Source organism: Patagioenas fasciata, chromosome 20 (genome assembly GCF_037038585.1).
Source record: "Patagioenas fasciata isolate bPatFas1 chromosome 20, bPatFas1.hap1, whole genome shotgun sequence".
NCBI classification, from domain to species: domain Eukaryota; kingdom Metazoa; phylum Chordata; class Aves; order Columbiformes; family Columbidae; genus Patagioenas; species Patagioenas fasciata.
Genome location: NC_092539.1, coordinates 10025362 through 10049760, shown reverse-complemented (window position 1 = coordinate 10049760; position 24399 = coordinate 10025362). Strand labels below are relative to the sequence as shown.

General features: G+C 38.9%; 1 protein-coding gene across 1 annotated transcript; it reads left to right on the top strand.

Moving 5' to 3' along the window:
- Positions 1–805: 805 nt before the first annotated feature.
- Positions 806–23735, top strand: C5 (complement C5). Its single transcript, XM_065853796.2, has 41 exons — positions 806–956; positions 2596–2788; positions 3076–3238; positions 3350–3420; positions 4025–4116; positions 4513–4595; positions 4992–5082; positions 5406–5511; positions 6046–6172; positions 6419–6534; positions 6762–6962; positions 7551–7754; positions 8221–8430; positions 8597–8746; positions 10025–10154; positions 10257–10322; positions 10880–11080; positions 11272–11362; positions 11751–11827; positions 13094–13233; positions 13818–14036; positions 14594–14654; positions 15006–15095; positions 15357–15569; positions 15714–15789; positions 16458–16617; positions 16873–16968; positions 17266–17437; positions 17988–18193; positions 18802–18954; positions 19130–19192; positions 19436–19517; positions 20167–20218; positions 20534–20636; positions 20810–20884; positions 20981–21086; positions 22024–22110; positions 22394–22483; positions 22947–23030; positions 23132–23270; positions 23553–23735. The coding sequence occupies exons 1-41, from the start codon at positions 892–894 to the stop codon at positions 23680–23682; spliced, it is 5034 nt and encodes a 1677-aa protein (XP_065709868.1). The 5' UTR covers positions 806–891; the 3' UTR covers positions 23683–23735.
- Positions 23736–24399: the final 664 nt, after the last annotated feature.

Below are 24399 nucleotides of genomic sequence, written 5' to 3'. Positions count from 1 at the left end.
GGCATTAGTTTTAATGATACAAAGCAACTTACATTATGTGTACATTGTGATATAGATTTCGTCCTATATATTGTTGCTTTCCCTTGTAAGCTTATTGCGTATGTTGAGAAGCGCATGTTTGCCTTCTTATGATTTAATTTCCTATTGATCAGGAATAGTTTTGTAAATGGCTTTCCCGTAAGCGTTGGCTACTGTATTTGTTTAAACTCGAGAAGTCTTGCACAACTTGGGTTTAACTTTTCACGAACTCATTTGCCGAGGTCCTGTGCTCAGGTATCAGACACGCCAAGCTTTTGTCTCTAATGCTTTTTTTTTTGCAAATGCCGTGTAAAATAGTACATCTTGAGAGGTGTCCTCATATTTTCATATTGCAGTTTTATTTGTAATGGAAGTATCCAGAAAGTTGGCGTAACCAGGAATACAAGTGGCTAAAAGAAATTTGCAAGTGAAGGATTATTAAAACAAAATAAATTGTAGTCTAACCATATAAGCACATTATGTTTGATAGAATTAAAATGCTTTTTTTTCCCTTCAAATGACTTGGGTTTAAATAAAAATCATTTTCTGAAGGACAAACAATCTGATTTTTGTTGGGTGGTTTTTTGCCACCTCTGAAAATGATATTTTTAATGCAGATATCAGAGGGGGACACTGACACAGGATTGTTCTGAACAGATTAAAAAATTGAAATTTTGAATTTAAAAATTCCTAAGTTTAGCTGTTCTGGCTTCCTGGGGGCAATAATGTTTTAGTAGAAGATGATCTGCAATTAATTATTAACTCTGAGTGGAGCATGTTGGTGGTGTTTCTGTTCACCCACAGCAGAAGCCAAACACAGTTTAATCCAGAATCGGTAGCATTTATGGTTTGCTGTTTGTTGTCATAGACACTATGACTATTTTAATGTGTTTTTTTGTTTTTCTGTTTTCTGGAACAACTTTTGGCCAAGAGAAAACGTAAGTAAAGCAAATATAGAATTTACTGGAAATGTTATTTGGTTGTTGCTTGCTATTTTAGGTAAATAGATACAGTTTCAGTAGAATCGATACAAAAGGTGCTGTCCAAACTGATGTGTTTTCACAAGCAAAATTCTCACTGATCCGTGTGGGACTAATGCTAGAAAAATGACTGATGCTTCTGGAATTACTGTATTTGCTGCCACAGACTGAGATCTTCTGCATTGCCTGAAGACAGGCACTTTCCTACACTCTGATCAAAGCTCTTACTTAAATGTTTATTTTACGGTTGTAGTTGGTGGTGCTTTTTTGATTCTTATACGTATTAACAATGCTGTATAGAAAGCAGCCAACCTAAGTGCTTTTGGCATTTCAGAAAAAGAAGGGCACATATATCAAGTGTTTTGTTCAACGGCAAGTATTTTAGATACATTATGTGGCTTGTACTTTTGTGGAGCGATGCATACTTTAGTTTATAAAGCGCTGAAAAATTAGAGTATTCCTGCACAAATTTATACACATTAGGCTTTACTGTAAGTTGCCCCATCCATTGCAGTAAGAACTGGTGGGGAAACAACACAAGTGTGCTGTTTGGAGGGTTAGTGTTTTGGGGTTTAATTTGGCAAAAGGAATAATTATTTCCATGTAAATAACCTGGTTTAGTAGACCAGCTTTTGTATCTGCAAAATCAAATCCATAAGCATTACCTAAGCTGTTCACAGAATGCCAGAATGTCAGGGGTTGGAAGGGACCTGGAAAGCTCATCCAGTGCAATCCCCCCATGGAGCAGGAACACCCAGCTGAGGTTCCACAGGAAGGGGTCCAGGCGGGTTTGAATGTCTGCAGAGAAGGAGACTCCACAACCTCCCTGGGCAGCCTGGGTCAGGCTCTGCCACCCTCACCATCAAGAAGTTTCTTCTCAAATTTAAGTCGAACCTTTTGTCTTCCAGTTTGAATCCATTACCCCTTGTCCTATCACTGGTTGTCACCGAGAAGAGCCTGGCTCCATCCTCCTGACACTCACCCTTTAGATATCTGTAAACATTAATGAGGTCACCCCTCAGTCTCCTCTTCTCCAGCTCCAGAGCCCCAGCTCCCTCAGCCTTTCCTCACACGGGAGATGCTCCACTCCCTTCAGCATCTTGGTGGCTGCGCTGGACTCTCTCCAGCAGTTCCCTGTCCTTCTGGAACTGAGGGGCCACAACTGGACACAATATTCCAGGTGTGGTCTCCCCAAGGCAGAGTAGAGGGGCAGGAGAACCTCTCTGACCTACTGACCACCCCCTTCTAACCCACCCCAGGTACCATTGGCCTTCCTGGTCACAAGGGCCCAGTGCTGGCTCATGGTTGCCCTGCTGTCCCCAGGACCCCCAGGTCCCTTTCCCCTACACTGTTCTCTAATAGGTCATTCCCCAACTTATACTGGAACCTGGCGTTGTTCCTATTGTTATTTGGTAATGTTACATTACAGTTTTCGTAAAAATTATTATGACTGGGGCTCTGTTGTTTTTAACTAGTGTCTTAGAATAACTTTACCTGATTATCTTGTTTGTTCTAACAGTGAATTACAAATGGAAGTAAGAAGTCCAAAAGAAATGTAGCTACATTGCCCTTTTATTGTTTTATATTTCATATACAGGTATGTTCTTACAGCACCAAAGATCTTCCGAGCTGGGGCATCCGAGAAAGTCGTAGTTCAAGCTTTTGGTTTTGAGAAGGAATTTCCAGTCAATATTGCCATAAAAAGCTTTCCAGATAAGATTACTGTTTATTCTTCTGGTCGTATTTCTTTAACTCCAGCCAACAAATTCCAAGGTGCCGCAACTTTAACAGTAAGGAATTCAGGCTTTGCTCATGGTGTTTTTATTGTCGCATTTGCTATTTGAGTTCTGGACGTAGATAAAATGCAAGATTTCAAGATATCTGTTTGTAACTTAATACTCCAGACTGTCATCTATGATCTAAGCAAGAATAAGCCCTTGTGGGCGTTGATGTTTTCATTTAATAATAATTAACAAAACAACACTAATCGCTATTCAGATACTCTTTTCAACAAAAAATACTGTAGAGAAAAATACCTGATAAATATTTTAATATTATTTTAAAATCTTTTCCCGAGCTTCAACCAACAGATTTACCAAGAACAGAGGATTCAGTCAACTACGTGTATTTGGAAGCTGTTTCTCCACATTTTACACGACTAAAAAAAATTCCTGTTTCCTATGAGAACGGGTTTCTTTTTATTCATACAGACAAACCAATTTATACTCCTGATCAGTCAGGTAAATAATGCTCATTTCTCTTGGCTGTTACTTACTTTTTAAAGTCTGTTGGCATTGCCAAGGAATTGGGATTTAAATGTCCTTTGAGATTTATTATAATAACTTTTACAGTGAAAGTCAGAGTTTACTCTCTGAATGAAGAACTGCAGCCAGCTCGGCGCGAAACTGTCCTAACCTTTGTGGTAAGTTATCATTGAATTGATTCTTATTCTTCTGCATATCACAAAAACAATAAATGCAGTTGGAGAGTAAATCAGGATTGCAATCAATATTTAACCAAACTGTTAGATATGTTTGCAGGTAGCCAGACATCTTTGAAAAGATCTAAAAATGACTCTTGCTTTTTAAGTCCAGATCTGAAGTTGTTACAGAACGGAAGATAAAAATAATGTGGATTATCTTTAACATCTTAGGAAAGGATTTTTGAGGGAATTTTAATAATATGGTTTTCATACTGTTGTTTATTTCATTGACGATATAAAATAGTCAGTGTCTGCCATACTGTATTTTTTAGCCTTTAATAATAGGGTTGGTATTACAGTAACTTTTCTGCAATTTTGAGCATTGTGTAGTAACAGCCCTTAATTGTAAGGACCACAATAAAATGTTCTATCGGAATGTCAGTCTGAGTTGTTTCTAAATTGATTGTGTTCTTTTGCTGTGAAATGAGCAGAAGTCTTAGAAAAATATGTTATGGGCAGGTTTCCACTGAGATCACTGAATGGAGATTTTCCTTTTGATGAGAATGATCTGTAACTGCTGACTCTTTCCTATTATGATTTAAAGGATCCTGAAGGAGTAAAAGTGGATATTGTAGAAGAAGAAGATTTCACTGGAATAGTTTCTTTTCCTGACTTCAAGATTCCTCCTAATCCTAAGTAGATTTATTTATTGCTTTTTGAGAATTATTAACATAATATTGCCTTTTCTTAGACTGCTAGATTGTCTTTTGCCTTTTTTTTATTTAAGTGCAAGATACTGCATTTGCAGACTTCAAAATGTGTCTCTGCTTGTAACTATCCAACAAAAATAGTTATCGTATAAATAATGGCATATTCTTTTCCAATTTATTTCAGTGCTTTAAAATAACTTTCAATACTTATTAAAGTATCAAAGCAGAATCTTCTCAAAGTAGGCATTGGACTTGTGCAAAAACTGGGTGCAGAATTTTTCTCTCTACATAATTATTAACATGAAATACTGTTAAGTAGTAATACTAATTTTTTCTTTGACATTACTTTTTGTCTTTAAAAATGTTTGTTGCCATTTTGTAGGTATGGAATTTGGAAGATTGAAGCCAAGTATAAGAAGAATTTCGTAACCTCAGCTGTTGCAAAATTTGAGGTTAAGGAATATGGTAAGTTGTGCCCATACTGTGAACCTTTATTTTTAGATATGTTTTTCAGTGAAATCACAGAATCCCAGAATGTCAGGGGCTGGAAGGGACCTGGAAAGCTCATCCAGTGCAATCCCCCCATGGAGCAGGAACACCCAGCTGAGGTTCCACAGGAAGGTGTCCAGGCGGGTTTGAATGTCTGCAGAGAAGGAGACTCTTGCAGATAACTTAGGGCTTTAGGACTTGTGCTTTGTTGTGCACCAGCTGACAGCTGTGTTTTGGGGCTATAATACTGTAAATCAAATCACTCTAAACCAACATGATCCTTTGGTTATACAGAGGTGTCTTTCTGGGTACCCGTGGCTTAGTGTACAAAACCACATCTAAGTGGCTTTTTCTTTTCTACTCATTTTTCAGCAATGCCAAGCTTTTCCATCACTATAGAGCCAGAAAGTAGCTTTATTAGTTCTGATAAATTTGAGAGCTTCAGGATTGTTGTGAAAGCCAGGTAAGGAAATTTGGCTTTAGTTTCTACATATGTGTGTACCTCTTCTTCTTTTACCCGAAGAATGATTCTCCCATGTCCAGAAGTTTCCTCTTTTACTTCCTCAAAAACCCCTATTATCAGAATCCTTTCTGCTCTGTAAGACAACTAAGTGACCCTTTTTAGAACTCTTACAAAGTGATGATTTTTCAACAGAAGTGTTTAAAAGTGCACAGACATTTGTTTTCTATCTCTTGCCTAGGAAATTACTCTTCTTCAAAAACAAATGCTTTGTTGCAGCCATTAAAGTAATCTGAAAAGTATTTATATTGTTGTTTTGTTCTCAGCTATTTTTATAACAAAAGGCTTCCAAGTGCCGATGTTTTTCTTCGTTTTGGAATAATAGAAGAAAGTGAAAAAAGGATGATGCCTCGTGCAATGCATGTAACTAGGGTAAGAAGAAATTAGCCTAGTTTGTATAGATTTCGTATGCTGAGTTCAGAACTGATCCAATTCCACTAAAGCTTTCCCGTTAAATTTTATGAGAATGGGCTCCAACTCCTAGTTCGCATTGACAGCTATTCAGTGTCGGCTTTTCCTACGTAATCCTATCACTGGGGTCATAGAAATTCACTTTAAAATGAAACTCAGAGGCAGCATCTGAGACAGAATGTAATTTCAATCTGGCCTTTTTGATGTAGTCACTGAAGAATTATAAAAGGCATTATCGTTCGTCATTTAGTGAGGATATCTTGGTGTTATTGCTACCTCTTGCTGGGCCTGCATGCAGACTTTGCAATATGTGCTATTGGTTGATTAATTATCAGCAATTTTGGGGAATAAAGAGTTCTTCATTAAAACATCTCCACCTTTGATTTCCTCTGAAAATGGACAGAAACCTATTGAATATAGGATTTATGTATAGTGCATCTATATAGTATTTCTAAATTGTTGACTATTAAATAATTACTTGCATTTCTTCTCCAGATTGAAAATGGAGTCGCTGCGATCAATTTTAACAGTAAGGAAGCAGTGAGTTCTATAGGGTTTCAAAGTCTGGAAGAATTGGATGGCTCATATTTATATATTGTGGCATCAGTCTTGGAGTCGGAGGGTAAGTAGCTTTTTATTTTTTTTTAACAAATCTGCAAATGTAAACAGTCGATCTGTCCCTGTAAAAATGCTTAGGGGTTAAACTTCTTTTCTTTCTGGCTGTTTGTTTGCACAACAGTGCTAGGAGGTGACTCTTTAGATGCAAGGGCTTCACTATAACAGACAGATTGTGCTGCTCTTTGAAGGCAAGTAGAGAAAACACAGGTTCTAGGATGTGATTATTAAAAGGGGCATCATATTTTGTCAGGTGGCCTCAGTGGTGAAGCAGAATTTGCTGGAGTCAGGTTTGCTGTATCTCCTTACAAATTGAGTTTGATTGCTACTCCTCTCTTTGTGAAGCCTGGGCTCCCATTCTTCATTAAGGTTAGTTAACGTAAGCGGTATCATTGCACATTACAACATAAAACCCATCCTTCAAAAGCCTTATTCTTTTTTCTGTGTACTACTGTAGGTCTTAACTTGCTTTTAATGTCCATTGTCCGTTCATGCTTTTTTCATCTGCTGTTGTAGAAGCTCTTAGCAGCTTGAAAGGTTTCTCCTTGAAAAATGTCTCCATTTGTATAGGAAACGTTCTCTATTGTGATGAACAGGTGCAGGTGAAAGATACAGGAGGTCACTTTGTTGGAAATGTCCCTATAACCATCTCTGCAAAATCGGTCGGTGAACAAACAGATGAGACCGAGTTGATATCGGAGCATTCGGAATCTAGGAGAAGAAAAACAAGTATGAATGATGGAACTGCTTTGTTTGTTGTTAATATCCCATCTGACTGCAAAATATTGGAATTTCAAGTGAGTTAAATTGTTCCATTAATTTATTTCTTCAAGAGTTTAATCCTGTACTTTCATGACTGTACAACACTGCTGGCAAGATTTTACACTCCAGAGTTAACAGTCTCTAAGTTCATAAACTATTACAAATAATCACTTATGAAATGTAGGTGCTATAATGAAATACTACTTCTCTATTAAATTCTATATTAGATTATTCTGAAACAAAATATCCTAATTTGTCACATTTCTTTCATAATAGTTATTAACTAAAAAGCTAAATGAATTGTGTGAAAACAAATCTCTCAGCTTCCCTGACTGTGTAGGGAGGCATATCATTATCCTTTTCTTCTCTGTTCATTTATGTAAGTGCTTCTACACCACCGTGTTTTAATCAACTTGATATTTATAGATCTTTTTATTAAAGAAAACCTAGAAATCTTGAGTTGGATTTTATTTTATGAACCTCTCTGAATAATATGTTACAGAATGCTTTTAATACTGTTTTCTTAAGTATAATTCTGTACTTAACTATTTAGTAGCCAGGAGACGCAGTTTTTTGTTTCCTCCTTTACTAACAAAAATTTCCGTCATTTATTATCTTTTCAGGTGCAAACTGCAGATCCACGTCTCTCAGATGAAAACCAAGCAAGTAAAACCTATGAAGCGAAAGCTTATTCCTCCTTAAGTCAGAGTTATCTATATATTGACTGGGCTTCAAACCACAAAATACTAGAAGTAGGAGATTTCGTAAATATCAATGTATATCCACACAGTCGGTATATTCATAAAATACATCACTTCAGCTATTTGGTAAGTAACAGATGTTTCTACACAAAATACTGGATTGTGGTTTAATGTATGGTCCTAGCTGAAAAACCTCAACAATCAAGAATTATCCTCAGTGTATAGAATACACACAACTCCAACAACTATTCCTTCCACATACCATCTGTCAGACTTACAGTAAAAAAATCAGTAATAGGCTCATGTTTGAATGATATATCAGGTCTCCATTGTTTTGAATTCTCATCTGACATAGACTGGGATTAAGAACAAGCAGTGCTAGTCGGGAGCTGAAATAGAGAGGAAGATGCACAGAGACAAAACTTCTTTTGAGGGGGTGAGGGACAGAGCGACCTTCCCTTGAACTACACCCACTGGTCCCAAATGCATTTGCGTTGGATTGTATCTAAACGCAAGTAATTATTACACGTAAGAAACATGTTAAATCTGAAAAGTTACTTTTTTTAAATTCTCCATCATTTTCCTCTTGTAGATCACATCGAAAGGGAAGATAGTAAGCTTTGGAACTCAGACGAGAATGAAGGATTTGGAATATGAACATCTAACTTTTCAGATAACCCAAGAAATGGTTCCTTCAGCACGTCTTATTGTTTATTACATAGTCATGGGAGAAGAAGCTGCTGAATTAGTAGCTGATTCGATTTGGCTGAATGTGGAACAGAAGTGTGGGAATAGTCTTGATGTGAGTAGCAAGCTAAGTGCTAAAATTTGTGGGCATGCATTCATTTTATGGTCAGATTTCAGCTTGGAATTACACGTGTTCTTTAGCACTTCCTTGACTTATTGAAGTGTCTGGTTCATGAGCTTTATGTGCTTTTAAATAATCAATATTTGTTTTCAATTCATAGATTAGGCTGCAGTCAAGCAAAGAGATACTGAAACCAGCAGAAGCCATATCCCTTGACATGAAAACAGAATTCAGTTCCTTTGTTGCTTTGTCGTCTATTGACAAGGCTGTTTATGGAGTCACAGCAAGTGGAAAGAGAGCAATGGAAAAAGTTAAGTAGCAGCCACAAAAGAAAAAACAAGTTGCTATTTTGTTCGTATTCAGATAGATGTTATGTGTCATGCATTAAGTAAGCCTGGTCTGGATGATCGGGTAGTGAGGTGGACTGTGAACTGGCTGAAGGGAAGAAGCCAGAGAGTTGTGGTCAATGGGATGGAGTCCAGTTGAGGCCTGGATCCAGTGCAGTGCCTCAGGGGTCAGTACGGGGGCCGGTATTATTCAATATATTCATCAATGATTTGGACGAGGAAATAGAGTGACTGTCAGCAAGTTTGCTGATGACACCAAGCTGGGAAGAGTGGCTGACACTGGAAGCTGTGCTGCCATCCAGAGACCTGGACAGACTGGAGAGTGGGGCAGGGAAAAATTTAATGAAATAGAACTAGGGAAAGTGTAGAGTCTTGAATCTGGGTAGGAACAACCCCAGGTTCCAGTATAAGTTGGGAATGACCTATTAGAGAGCAGCGTAGGGTAAAGGGACCTGTGGGTCCTGGTGAACAGCAGGGTGACCATGAGCCAGCACTGGGCCCTTGTGGCCAGGAAGGCCGATGGCATCCTGGGGTGTATTAGAAAGGGGATGTTTAGTAGGTCCAGAGAGGTTCTCCTTTCCCTCTACTCTGCCCTGGTGAGACCACACCTGGAATATTGTGTCCAGTTGTGGCCCCTCAGTTCCAGAAGGACAGGGAACTGCTGCAGAGAGTCCAGCGCAGCCGCCAAGATGCTGAAGGGAGTGGAGCATCTCCCGTGTGAGGAAAGGCTGAGGGAGCTGGGGCTCTGGAGCTGGAGAAGAGGAAACTGAGAGGTCACCCCATTAATGCTTACAGATATCTAAAGGGTGAGTGTCAGGAGGATGGAGCCAGGCTCTTCTCGGTGACAACCAATGATAGGACAAGGGGTAATGGGTTCAAACTGGAACACAAGAGGTTCCACTTAAATTTGAGAAGAAACTTCTTCATGGTGAGGGTGTCAGAGCCTGGCCCAGGCTGCCCAGGGAGGTTGTGGAGTCTCCTTCTGTGCAGACATTCAAACCCGCCTGGACACCTTCCTGTGGAACCTCAGCTGGGTGTTCCTGCTCCATGGGGGGATTGCACTGGATGAGCTTTCCAGGTCTCTTCCAGTCCCTGACATTCTGGGATTCTGTGAAGCCTGAAAATAGGCAGTAGAATGATTCATCTTCCAGACTGAACTGGCACTTCTGCAAGTGTAGCTTTCTCTTTCATCATATACTACTCCACATCTTAGTTACCTACTGATGTGTTTTTTTCCTCAGATAATGCTACATTTGGAAAAAAGTGACCTTGGGTGCGGTGCTGGAGGGGGACGGAACAACATTGATGTATTCCGAATGGCTGGGCTTACATTTTTAACGAATGCAAATGCTGATGATTCAAACGAAGCAGGTGTATTCCTTTATTTTGACTTTATGGAATTATTTTTAAGTGGGCTATGCTATTACAAAAAAAGCTCATGTCTTCTGTTCTTACTTATTTCTTTTTGAACAGGTGAAACTTGCAATGAAGTTTTAAGAACCAAACGATCTGACTTCAAGGAAAAGATACTCAAAGAAGGTGTTAAAAAAATTTAAAAGTATATAATTAAGAAAAAAATAGTCCATTAGAAATGAAGAATCTGAGTGTTTGCTTACTACTTTTAATTATTGTCATTAACTTAATGTAGTGGAGAGAGACTGACAAATATCGAAGATGATTTTGGAGATGACCCCATTTAAAAAGTCTCTTAGCCACATGCTGAATTTGAGGTCAACCAGATTTAATTATGTGTTGAAAATACAGTATATGTCTAAGATCCTTTCTTTTTCTGAAGAGACATAGGCTGAAAACTCACAATGCTGCCATATCCCAGTGACCAAGCCTGTCAGAAGAACCTTTGACTGTTAAAATGTAGTAAAACTCCTCTTATCTAATTTACATTGTTAATTCAGAATAGCAGTGATGAATTGTGTGTCACTAGCTTTTGAATAATGACAAGTTTATATTCATCCTCAAATCTGTACCTTCGCCGAAATTCTGCAAGTTTTAAAAATGCATTCAGTATAATGAGTTGAGACGCATTTGAAAATAAAAATTTCATCTCAAGGAAGGGAATTATTTTATTATTATTTCAGCATCCAAATATGCACATCCAGAAGTTCGCAAATGCTGCATGGCTGGAGTGAAAGCGTATCCAGTCAGTGAGACTTGCAGTGATAGAGCTCGACGGATTCGGAGTAACGAGAAGTGCATTTCTGCATTCAGAGATTGCTGTGAATTTGCAAACAGGCTGCGGGAGGAAGAGCCCAATAAACTTCTAATATTGGCGAGAATGCGTAAGTATGAGAGCTTGAACTCTGCGGTGGACGTGTGGTGAAACGCTTCCAGCAGAACATGGGGCAAGGGAGCAGATCACAGTATCACAAAAGAAAAAGAGAATGATTTTGAAGAGTTTCATGGAAGGCCATTGGCAGGTGGTTTGTTGTTTGGTTGGTTGCTTTATACTTGTTTTATTTATGTTCTTCAGATTTTGAGTCTGTCCTGGAACTGGATGAAGCAGAAGTTCGCAGCTACTTCCCTGAAAGCTGGTTATGGGAAGTTCACCAGGTTTCTCCCAGGTACTACTTGTCTCAAATCTGTTACCAACATTCAACTTAGTCATCACTTTTGTAGAATGTAAATGCTAAAAATGGAGGTACGTTGAGTAGCCTTAGTTGTACCCAGGATTCCCTCTAAAACACAGTCTTATACAGACAAACGATTCCTGACACGTTTTCTTCCATGCAGGATCTGCTGTCTGGTGCCCAGATTGTTGAGTCACTTTTTCTTTCACTTTCAACCTTGTTAAATACCAGTTTTTGTAAAGTCGGCTAAAACCGTGTCCTACCAAGTCTCTCTTAGATACAGGAGTAGCTCTGGGCACATACTGCCTTTGTGCTGATTAGCTGTTGGTGTTAACAGATGGCTTTTGATAACATATAAGTGTATTAACGCTTCTAAACACAGGTCAAAGACTCTGTCCATCACCTTGCCTGATTCTCTGACTACCTGGGAAGTACAAGGTGTTGGCATTTCTGATAAAGGTGGGTACTGCAACCTAATTAGATTGTAGCTAAAGAATTAGGGAACTTTTCCATTTGGATTTTGCTTCTTCCCTTCAGCCAGTTCACAGTCCACCTCACTACTCGGTCGTCCAGACTGCACTCCCTCAGTTCAGCTGTGAGGATGCTGTGGGAGGCTGTGTCAAACATCTTACTCAAGTCAAGGTAGACCACGTCCACCGCTCTGCCATCATCCATCCGTCTTGTTATGTCCCCATAAAAGTCAATGAGGTTGGTCAAGCATGACTTCCCCTTGGTGAAGCCATGTTGACTGCCCCTAATGACCTTCTTATCCCTGATATGCCTGGAAATAGCACCAAGGAGAAGTCGTTCCGTCAGTTTCCCAGCAATGGGGGTGAGGCTGACCGGTCTAGAGTTACCCAGGTCCTCCTCCTTGCCCTTTTTGAAGACTGCAGTGACATTTGCTTTCCTTCAGTCCTCAGGCACCTCTCCCATTTCCCAAGACTTGGCAAAGATGATGGAGAGTGGTCCAGCAATTACCTCAGCCAGCTCCCTCAGCACCCGCGGGTGCATCCCATCCAGACCCATGGATTTATGGATGTCCAGATTGCCTTACTGCTCCCTAACCCAGTCCTCATCAACCGAGGCAAACTCTTCCATTGTCCTGCCTTCCTCTGGGATCTCAGCAGTACGGGATCCTCGGGACAGCCTCCGGCAGAGCAGACAGAGACAAATAAGGCATTCAATAACCCTGCCTTCTCTGTATCTTCTGTCACCAGGGCACCCACCTCGTTCATCAGTGGGCCTACATTGCCTCTGGTGTTAGTTTTATCTGCCATGTATTGGAAAAAGCTCTTCCTGTTGTCCTTGACCCCTCTCACCAGGTTTACTTCTAAGGAGGCTTTAGCTTTCCTAGTTGCCTCCCTACACCCTATGACAACAGCCTTATATTCTCCCCAAGTGGCCAGCCCCTCCTTCCATGATCTAGAAACTCTCCTCTTCCACTTGAGCTTACCCAGCAGTTCCTTGTTTAATCAATAGCTCAGGGACCCAATGAAAGGAAGAAACAAATTTTCCCGTCATCCTAACAGAAAAAGAGTAGGAGAAAGCAACTTGGAACAGGATGCAAAAGCTTGCTCACTTTTAAAAAAGCTTGGACAATTTGAAAATACATATTGAAAAATGACACAGCATCAGTAAAGGTGGCAAGTATGGGAAGACTTTTTCGAACTTGTTCATCAGATGGGTGGATCAGATAATCTGCTTTTATGATTTTTATTTTCATAGGTATATGTGTTGCTGCGCCGCTCGAAGTGCCAGTTGTAAAAGATATCTTCCTGAGCATTTATGTTCCTTATTCTGTGGTGCGAGGAGAACAAATTGAATTAAAAGGATCAGTTTATAACCACAGAGATTCTCCAATTAAGGTAATTTGTGGTCTTAGTGACTTCTACATTTCCCCTGGGAGTATCCAGGATCTGATCCTTGGATCAGATTTCTCCATCCTTCGGCTGCTGTTAGATATGATCTACATAACCGTGTAACAATGAAATCCAGTCATTAATTGTTTCATTTCCAGCCATTCCACTGATTACAATGTTGTTGTGCTCTTGCAGCTTTGCCTCATGAAAGTTAAAATACAATTTTTCTATTCTAGTTGTTTGGACACAGTGTCAGAAAGCGGTGGGGCTCACGGGTTACGTTGTCCAGGGATTGACTAGAAAAAGGTCTATTTTTCAGGCAATACATTCAGAAGTGCAAAATTATGGTTGAAAAAATTTGAGTACAGTACGCAAAGGTGTGTGTATGAGGCCCAGTATGGGTGTTGCTAATGAACATTTGTTAGGGTGTTTCTAGTGCAAGTAATTCCCAAGTTAGTAACACTCGGTTATTGTAAACAGCAAAGTAGGATTACAGTGTAGAATGCTCATAGTATTTCAGTGGCTTTAATATTCCTCTGATCTTGTACCTGTCATGGAGGTGAAACATATAAAATCTTTCCACATTGCAGTTCTGTGTTAAAATAGCAGCTGGAAATGGAATCTGTGCTTTTGATTCTGCAACTGCTGGATCGAGGATGCGCAGCTGTAATCTGAAGAATCTCGATGGCGGTTCCTCGGCCCCGGTTACATTCAGAATACTTCCGCTGGAATTAGGTCTTCACACGATCAACTTCACATTGCTGACAGCCAGGAACAGCGAAATTGTGGTTAAAACGCTACGCGTAATGGTAAGAAAAAAAAATCAAAATGTTTGGAATGTTCTTGACTTTCATATTGATTCAGCAAAAAAATATATTAAATCAATATATAAATATTGATTTGTTTTAATATTGTCAGAGTCCAAAATATTGTGTGATATCCTTGAATCCACTGAGGTGTATGCAGTGAAAAAATGCATTACTGAGTATTTGAGTAAGCACATTTTACATCTTGCATATAGGAATTGTCATATAGATAGATTATAACTTAGTAAGCACGGAGAATACTGTATTGTAAGTTACTTGGTTCAGATTTTCAACTACTTAAGCATACTTTATTGAAAGACCTTTTTATTGTCATTTTATACTTTCCTAAGCTTTTGCTTAAATCTTTTGTTAAATTTTTTAAATAATTTTGGGAGACAGAAGACTGGCTTAAAGGTATGTAGAACAGCTAAGTAAAAATCAACTGCAGAGGAGGACGTAGAAGACAGAAATACTATGGTTCTAAACTGTTGTTTCAGCTGACAAATTTCCTTAAGCAAAAGTGTTTTCATGTTCTGCTTCTTTCCTCTTGATGATTTCAGCCAGAAGGTGTTAAGAAAGAACTGCATGCAGGTTTCACTTTGGATCCACAGGGTGTTTATGGTAAGAGAATTATCACGTCTTTTCTTGGTTTATTTTTTCAGCTGCTTTATTAATGAAATTAGAGCATATTCTCATTTAACCAGAGATGAATCTGAAAGTTTAGGTCCAGATCAGACTCCTTTTTCTTAACCAAAAAAGGCAAAAGAAAGATCGAAGTGTGTGCATCTGTTCTTTTTCAAAGGCTGATATAGTTTGCATGTGCATTTGGGCATATTTGTAGTTTTCACGTTATCACAAGTATTTTTGCGCCTGACCTCTCAGATAGTTGCAACCTTTAGATCTGGCTATTGCATCTGAATCATCTATTGATTTAGATTGTGCGGTATGGAATATATACATTTTCATTTACAGGTTCAATCAAGAGACGACAAGAATTTCGATACAGAATCCCACTAAATCTGGTTCCCAAAACAAAAATTGATAGAAGTGTCAGTGTAAAAGGTAAATCGAATTGAAATTTCTAGTCTACTGCATGTGTACTTTCTGTATATTTCTCTTTCTCCTGTTTCATATTCCTTTGTTTAAATTTGTCTCATTTTATTCCTAGGTTCTTCCTTTGAGAAAAGGCTTTGCAAATCACCTTTTTGTGTAGCATTTTGTGTAGAACTCCTATAGAATGATTGCTCATAAGTATCAGATTCTGCCCTTGGATTGACTTTCATCATCTCTCATTTAAATGACTTTCTTTTTTGATTTCCACAGGGCATCTTATGGGTGAAGCAATTGCCACAGTCCTCAGTCCCAGCGGTCTGGATGTCCTCACTGCTTTGCCGAAGGGCAGCGCGGAGGCCGAGCTCGTGAGCATTGCCCCGGTGTTTTATGTGTTCCACTACTTGGAAGAGTCAAATAACTGGCATTTACTGGGTCCTGAAACCTTAACTTCAAGAACTCGCCTGAGGCGGAAGATGAAGGAAGGTAGAAAAGCATTACTGCTTCTCTTGCTTCAGAGTTGTAGAGGGGCAGAGACTTTGCTGAATGAGAAAGGTATCTGAATGAAAAAATACAATTTTAATAGAAATCTGGTTTTGTAACTTATTTCCTGCCTAATATTTTCCTTAGGAATTGTAAGCATCTTGTCATTCAGAAATTCCGACTTCTCATACAGCATGTGGAAGAATGGGCAAGCTAGCACATGGTGAGTTAAAAAGATCTTTTGATTAGAACGGATGGAAAAGGCTTGTTTCACTCCTTTGCTTTCAGATTATAACTAATTTTTGAAGGGTGATACTTTCTAGTAAGTACAAGACGTGAGCTTGATGGTAGATTTAAATGGTGCTTACAACTTAGAGAAGATCTTTTGATCGCTTGTTTTCACTTGCCAAATCATATCCTGAAACGTGAGAGCAGCCTCACAATCACAGGGCCTGGTTGTGGTGGGGGATTTTGACTTCCCTGGTGCTTGTTGGAAGGACTACTTGGCCAGCCACAGTCTGGGAGGTTCCTCCAGTGCCTTGACCAGAACTTTGTGATGCAAAGGGTGGAGGAGCCAACTAGGAGAGATGCACTGCTGGACCTCATCCTCACCGACAAGGAGGGGCTGGTTGAAGTGGTAAAGGTTGAGGGCTGCCTTTCGAGGTCCCTTCCAATCCCTGACATTCTGTGATTCTCTAATCATGATTTAAAATTCAGTAAGCATTGCCCATTTGTTAACAAAAATTCAAGATTCATCTGCAATATTTGTTTGAGCTGTGGGAATGTGTAAAATACCTAAACCATAAATAATGCAAATTTGTGCCTAGCATGTAGCAATGTGGCAGTATCTGCTAATCAAAACCAATATGTTTTCTTTGATTTCCTTGGCAGGTTGACAGCTTTTGCTTTAAGGATTCTTGGACAAGTTAATCAATACATAAATCTTGATCAAATTTCTGTTTGTAATTCACTTCTGTGGTTGATAGAAAACTGTCAAATGCCGGATGGATCATTCAGTGAATTTTCAGATTACCAAGCAGTGAAACTACAGGTATGAAAACCAAGCCAAAAATGTATGTAGGTTGATTTTACAGTATAATAGTCCTGACTTGCCAATAACTTTATATAATCTTGTCTCTTGTTACAAATAAGCTATTACCTTCGAAAGAGTCAACATATCTTCAGTTTAAACAAAACTGATATTTCTTACAGGAATTTCTGTTTCCTCACCTAAGCTGTAAAAAGTTTGATATATTTAAATTAACTGTAGTTTCTATTTTTTATATTTACATATTTTATTTTGTAGGGTACATTACCTAGAGAAGCTAAAGAAAAATCTTTGTATCTCACAGCATTTTCTCTTATTGGAATTGAAAAGTCAATTCAAATATGTCCTACTCAGGTAAGTAATATTTTTAATTCTGCCAGCAGTCCTGTTTTCTAATTCTAATTCCTTTCATTTTCTTTAGCATTTCTTCAAAGAAATGAAGAGGCTTTCTAAATTTCAAAGATTAGGATTCATTTGCTTTGTTATTCTTTGTCATTCAAAATCAGTAAAAGAACAATAATGAAATTCTGGGTCACTTCATCATAAGATATATTGTAGAAGATACTGTGTATACCTGTATTGTCTGGACAGAAGTTGTTTCTTTAACTACAAGTCCAACAGGTGTAAGCCCTATCCTGTTCATCCTTTCAGAAAATCCACGATGCTAAAAATAAAGCAGGAGATTATTTGATGAAAAACGTGCAGTCTGCTCAAAGCCCCTTTACTATGGCGATCACTTCGTATGCTCTGGCTCTCGTGGATTTGAACCATCTCTCCGCACGAGCGGCGTTCTCTGCACTGAAGAAGGAAGCGTCTGTCATAGGTATCATTACATTCTCTCACAGTCTGTAGTGTAGTTGACTCTCAGGCTGTTCTTGTAGTATTTTTAAATTCCCTAAAGTGATGGTGCTACTTGGAGAGTGAATTTCGCTTTTTCTTGCTTTGACATAAGTGAATTCTTAGTCCTGAGTGGCCTGGTATTTTCGCTAAACTGAATCCTGCTTTCAGCTTTTCAACAGTGCAGTTTCCTGAGCAGGATGGGAGTCAGCGAAGCGCCTGTCACTCCCCACCGCCTCAGTTTGTTCTGTCTGTCAGCTTCCCCTCTGCGCAGGTGTCCGTGGTGGATTGCATTTGTCCGCCTCCTCATCCCTGTGACGTGTCCACTCTCTTCCTTGGCTCACAGTGGGATTTTTCACAACATCTGCCACTGCTCTCGCTTTTGTTCTGTTGGGTTACTAGTGTAAGAGAAGCGTATCTTCATCCTCTGTTAAATGCTGAGCGAGTCCCTGCTTTTTTCCTTGACCTTCACCTTGTGTATTCTGGAGACAGCTGTCACTGTTTCAATCCCAAACCTTCATTTTATGCTTATGTAGGTGATCCCCCTATCTATCGTTTTTGGAAAAATACTTTCAAAACTCCAGACCAACACACTCCCAGCCCTGTTACTGCACAAATGGTTGAAACTACAGCATACGCCTTGCTTACTACTCTGCTAAGAGGGGACGCAAACTACGCCCAACCAATCATCAAATGGTTGTCTGAAGAGCAAAGATATGGTGGAGGATTTTATTCAACTCAGGTAAGCTTTGAAATATTTTGTTTTCATTCTTCAAGAACCAAAATCTGAGACACCTTAAGAGGGCAATACAGGGAGAAGACCACATTGACGTCCCTATCTGTGGGATCACCATCAAATGACTCTGTTGCTACGATGTTCTCTGGCATACACAACTTCTGTTCATGAAGTCTATTACAAACAGAAATTTGAAAGCCGATTCCTCTGACTTCAGATCTGCTGAATAAAAATAATCATAGGAGGAAAACTCTTTTCCCAAGTTTTTTGTAGAATGGAACATTTCATTTCATGACATGATGGTAGTTCTTGTTTTCCACAAAAATAGAATGCAGCATAAGAAGGTATGCAGTTTTCATTGTAAAAACTGTGTTAGTGTGCATGAACAGACTAAAAGTCAAGTGAAAGTTGCCAGATTTCTGATACACTATCAACTAGTCAGTGAATATAGTGTTCAATATGTTACCAGCACATTAAGTGTTCTGCTGAGAGGATGCTAAGCTGTTTAACTAGAAATGGTTACCATTGTAATTACGGTTAAGCGGCAGAAAATAAATCACTTTGTAATAGATTTTCATTTCTGGAATCTATTCTTTGTCGTTGATTTCTGGCAGGACACAATTAATGCCCTTGAGGCCTTGACTGAGTATTCCCTTCTTGTCAAACGGCTCAACCTGGACATGAGTGTTAAGGTAGCGTACAAAAACCATGGAAACCTTCACCTGTTCAAACTGACAGAAGATAACTTCGTGGGAAGAACTCTAACGGTGAGTGAATAGTATCGCTTTTGAAAAGGAAAAGCAGAAGTCTTAGCAACTTGTTAAATAATTATTTGAACTTTGAAATTATTACTAAAGTAGCTTTTTCTTTCAGTAAATTGGTAGTGGTTTGGTTTAGTAAATGTTTAAGAACTTTACTTACCTGCTAATATCAATCCTTTAGGTACCTTTGGGTGATGACATATATGTGAGCACTGGAAGCAGCACTGGCATAGCTACAGTAAATGTAAGCATGCAACCAATTTTTTTAAATGGAGTCTCTAACGTGGCTCAATTCTCTGTTATCCTGGTGTTTACTCATAGTTTATCATTTATCTACTCTGCTTTGCATCCATCAAAACTAATCATGATGTACAGGCTTGTTTTTACTGCTCTGATGTTCTCCATATTATGAGTTTTCACAGTTTTACGGCAGCTTTGAGGACTGCTTACTGCTTCTGTTTGATCTAATTTATTTGTGCATGTGTAGGTGAAGACAGTATATAACACAATTGGTACATCTGAAGAGTCGTGTAACTTCGAATTGAAGATTGTTCCAAAGAGAGCTGATGGTAAAGGGTTAATACAGTTTTAAATATTACTGCTCAGGTCGGTGCAAGGGAGGGAGTAAAAGAAACCTTACTGCGTTTAACAAAGCGTTTCTTGTAAAGAACGGAACTGTAGTAATTTCTGCCACTTTCTAAACGCAAAACTGGAAAAGAAATTGCCAGAAACCTTTTTAGCCCTTTGTGAAAATATTGTGGGTTTGTGAATAGAATCAATTTTTAATGTGTTTCTCTTAAGTGCATTTTTACTCATTTGTGGAAGAGTTTTTGCAGTTGGGGCAGTGAGGAATACAAACTTCTAGCAGAAGAAAGAAATATGATGGGAGGTAGAGGGGGTTTACAGTGAGTACAAGGTGCTAAGAATTCGAGTCCAGCTACAACAGGTATATAGCCACGTTCTGAGCTTTTGCCATGGAGTAATTTTAATAACACAAGTACACTATAAAGTACACTAAGCATTAAAGCCATGATTTCACCTAAATTATAGAAGTTCAATGTTACTTGTTTGTGGCTAGACAATGAGTTCCTATAAAAATAGCCATCAAAACAATTTAAAGAATTATCTTTCAATTATGAAAATGCTTTACGAGAATTCTGGATTGCTGCTTCTGGAGAATTAGAAAATTACTTATTTGACTCTACTCCATCTGAAAAGGTTACAGAAAAGAAGACGGTGAGCCCCTGGGGCGCTTAGAGGCCTGTGCAAAGTAAGTACAGCCAATGGGGTTGTGCTGGTTGGTATGGGTGTGAACGGAATTAGAGACAAAAGTCATGACCTCTTTGGGAGGGAGTTTTTCTTTAATTAATACATGGGTTCTCCTGGAACACAACTATTGAGAAAAGCTTCTTCCTGCATGATGTTGACATAAATCTGAAGTGATTCATCTGGACTATTTTGCATCATTATGGGTTTACTGCGGTCTAAATGTTAGTGGAATTTACCTTAGTTTTTTTCTGGGATGACATTTGAAGATTTATTTTTAATTGCAGCTATGTTTAATATTATTTTTAATCTATCTTAGGTACAGGCCCGGTGTGAAGGAGCCACAGTCAGGGTCTGCTCATGCCGTGATGGACATAGGCTTGGTGAGTGGATTGGAAGCAAATACAGAAGATTTATCTACTGTAAGTATTAGAGAACTTCTTTCTTTTACTGAAGGTTTTGGCAGAACTATAATATTTACTGTTCTTCGTCTTTTTCTGTTACTGATTACAAAACCTTCAAGATCATCCAAAAAATGTTTAACTTGTACAAAAGATTTTTCTCTGTTATTTGTTTTTTTCTGTTTCCCCTGCAGCTTGCAAGTGGAGTTGATCAGTTGATAGCAAATTATGAGATAAAAGACGGGCATGTTATTCTGCAGATAGACTCTGTATGTTACCTTTTTCATAACTGTAAGCACTACTTCAACTCTTTGGAATAGTTTTGTTTCCTTTATTGCTTGTTAACTCATGTGTCTTTCAAATAGGTGCCGGCGAATAATTTTCTCTGTGTTGAGTTCCGAATAAGTGAGCTTTTCCAGGTTGGAATGCTGAATCCTGCCACATTCACTGTGTATGAATATCATGCACCAGGTATGTGTTCACAGAATCCCTGAATGTCAGGGGTTGAAGGGACCTGGAAAGCTCATCCAGTGCAATCCCCCCAAGGAGCAGGAACACCCAGCTGAGGTTCCACAGGAAGGTGTCCAGGCGGGTTTGAATGTCTGCAGAGAAGGAGACTCCACAACCCCCCTGGGCACCCTGGGCCAAGCTCTGCCACCCTCACCATCAAGAAGTTTCTTCTCAAATTTAAGTGGAATCTTTTGTGTTCCAGTTTGAACCCATTACCCCTTGTCCTATCATTGGTTGTCACCGAGAAGAGCCTGGCTCCATCCTCCTGACACTCACCCTTTAGATATCTGTAAACATTAATAAGGTCATCTTCTGTCACCAGGGCACCCACCTCGTTCATCAGTGGGCCTACATTGCCTCTGGTGGTAGTTTTATCTGCCACGTATTGGAAAAAGCTCTTCCTGTTGTCCTTGACCCCTCTCGCCAGGTTTAATTCTAAGGAGGCCTTAGCTTTCCTAGTTGCCTCCCTACACCCTCTGACAACAGCCTTATATTCTCCCCAAGTGGCCAGCCCCTCCTTCCATGATCTGTAAACTCTCCTCTTCCACCTGAGCATACCCAGCAGTTCCCTGTTGAACCACGCAGGCCTCCTGGCTCCCTTCCCTGACTTCCTACGTGTGGGGATGCTCTGATCTTGTGAAGAGAAAATCACTTGAGCCCCAGACTCTTTTACCATCCATCCCAAGGCCTTGAAATCTTTTTTCATTCCATGTCTTCAAATTCAAGCTTGTCTTTTAACTCTTCATTCCTCCTTAAAAACTACATTTTTCCTTCTTACACAGCTTTTTAATCCTTGTTATTTTTAGCTCGGGTAACTTTTGACTTGCAAAGTTTCGATGCTGACTTCTTGGACTTCGATTTTCTACATGTATTTATTATTTCTTTTTGGATCTTCTAGATAAAAGGTGCACTATGTTTTATAACCCCTACGGAAATGAAAAACTTGTGAGATTGTGTGAAGGAGATGAATGCAAATGCATGGAAGGTAAACTTTTCAAGAGGTATTTTCCCATTTCACTTGGTGTGAGAAGGTAGTGTAGTGATTTTGACAACACCACATTAAACACAAGGGAAAAATCCTCATAAGAACACAGCAGTTATCCTCTCCAAATTTTACACTTAAAAAAATATAATAAAAATGCATGCAGTATGATCATGGATGTGTGACTGGGTTAAGTTCACGTGATTGAGGATGTTATTTTAAACATGTTTGATTTGAGGATGTGATGACATTGTCTTAACAGTGGCTTTTTTCTTTCTCAATGTAGCCGAGTGCAGTAAAGTACAAGAGAGACTGGATCGGTCACTAACTGCTGACACCAGGAGAGAAGCTGCGTGCCAGAGTGATATTGCATATGGTAATATTGTCATTTCACGTGCTCTAACTGAAACGTTTACGTGTTTACTACTGCTGCAAAACATTCTGTTCCAATTAGATCTTTAGTGATTAAAATTCAGCAGGTTTGACAGTGACATATGGTATATGAAGGTGACATTGGAGCAGAGAAGAGCCTGACCTGATGAGTTCTGCTAATGAGCACTTAGTGTCTCTTGCTTGGCACAATTCTAATGGGATTCTGTGGCTTTGGGGTCAGAGGAAGTTGGGGGGCGTCAGATGAGAGCAGGGGTAGAGCTTCCGTAGAGCACAGGTAGAATTTGTTACTATTTCTTAGCTTGACAGTGTACAGCTACCCCCATCATTTTCCCAGAAATTACTATTGTAAAGGGACATTATATTCTCCATGTGAGCATCTGTAAGAGATTTAGTATGTATTGCAGCAACGAGCAATAATAAAAAGTTTGGTTTGTGTCGTTCTACAGTTTATAAAGTGAACATCTTATCTCGCAGCGAAGAAGGTAATTTTGTCAAGTATTCTGCAACTCTTCTGGATCTCTATAAAAGAGGTGAGTGTCCTGTTGATCCCTTGGCTGTGTTTTCTGTCTAATATACGAATTACTAGAAATTCTTTTTGTGAAATTTTCCAATTCTTGACATTCTACTTCAGGGCAGGCTTTTGCTCAAAAAAATAATGAAGTAACCTTTGTTAAAAAGAAAACCTGTACAGATGTTGAATTGAGCCCAGGAGAGCAGTATTTGATCATGGGAAAAGAAGCCTTGAAGATAAGCATTGGTTACAATTTCAAGTAAGTAATTGACCATAAGAATGTGTATAGAATTAATCTTAGTGTGTGCTGTGAAGTGACAAGTGTTTCTTTGTAATAATTCATATGTAATATATAATTGACTGAATTTTTAAAGTATTAATTCAACCAATATTTACACAATGTGTTTTCAGATGTGTACATTTAAAACAGGATTGTGAACACAAAGCAAGCGATTTCATACTGTGTTGGGGTTTTTTTTCTGTTTTCTATTTTTCTCCCCAAATCTCAGCAGCAAATGATCATTTTCTGTTGTCTGCTTAGGTTCCAGTACCCTTTGGACTCCAGCACTTGGATCGAGTGGTGGCCTTCAAATACAGCATGTGCATTTTGTCAGGAGTTTTTAAATACAATGGAAGATTTTGCTGAAGATCTTCTAATCAGTGGCTGTTGATTTACTTGTGGAATTTTCAAATTAAAACTATAGATTAAATCTCATTAAAAAAATGTTTAGTAATTCTTTCCTGAACTTAAGATTCATTTATATTAATAGTTCATCTTGAAAAATGGTCTTTGCTTGTACTCCACAGCCATATTCTTATAACATAGTAATGTTCAAGGTATGATTTTTAAGCTTGGATTTACGATAAAAGCCTTACTGCAGCCCTATTTCTTTTATAGTGACTATTTTAAACGTTCGGTTTCCAACTTCATTATATAGATATCTGAATTTATGATGTTAAAAAGCAGTCATGAAGACCTTAACTATACCTGGTGACATCTCAGTTATGGATATTTCTTACAGTATATGAAAGAATGGACACAGCTCTTGAAACACTCACAGTTTCCCACTGTGACAGAAACAGCAGAGGGAGCAAGAGAACATCATTTTCATATAGGTCCTGCATAGGACCCTCCTCCCCCCAAAATATTTTAAAAAACATTTTTCAGAAGTTCAGCTACTGAAAAAATGCTGTATTCATTTCCTAGTGGATGGAAAAATGTGTTTTCCTGTAGGGCCATAATGGTAATTTCAGGGCTCCATCAACATTTTTGTCTTCGTATCACCCGAATTATTTGTTGAAGAAATTCGCCTGCCAGTTGATAACCGCTCCACCGTCTCCGTGATTCTTGGCCAAATTTTCTTGATTTGGGTTAATCAGATTCATCT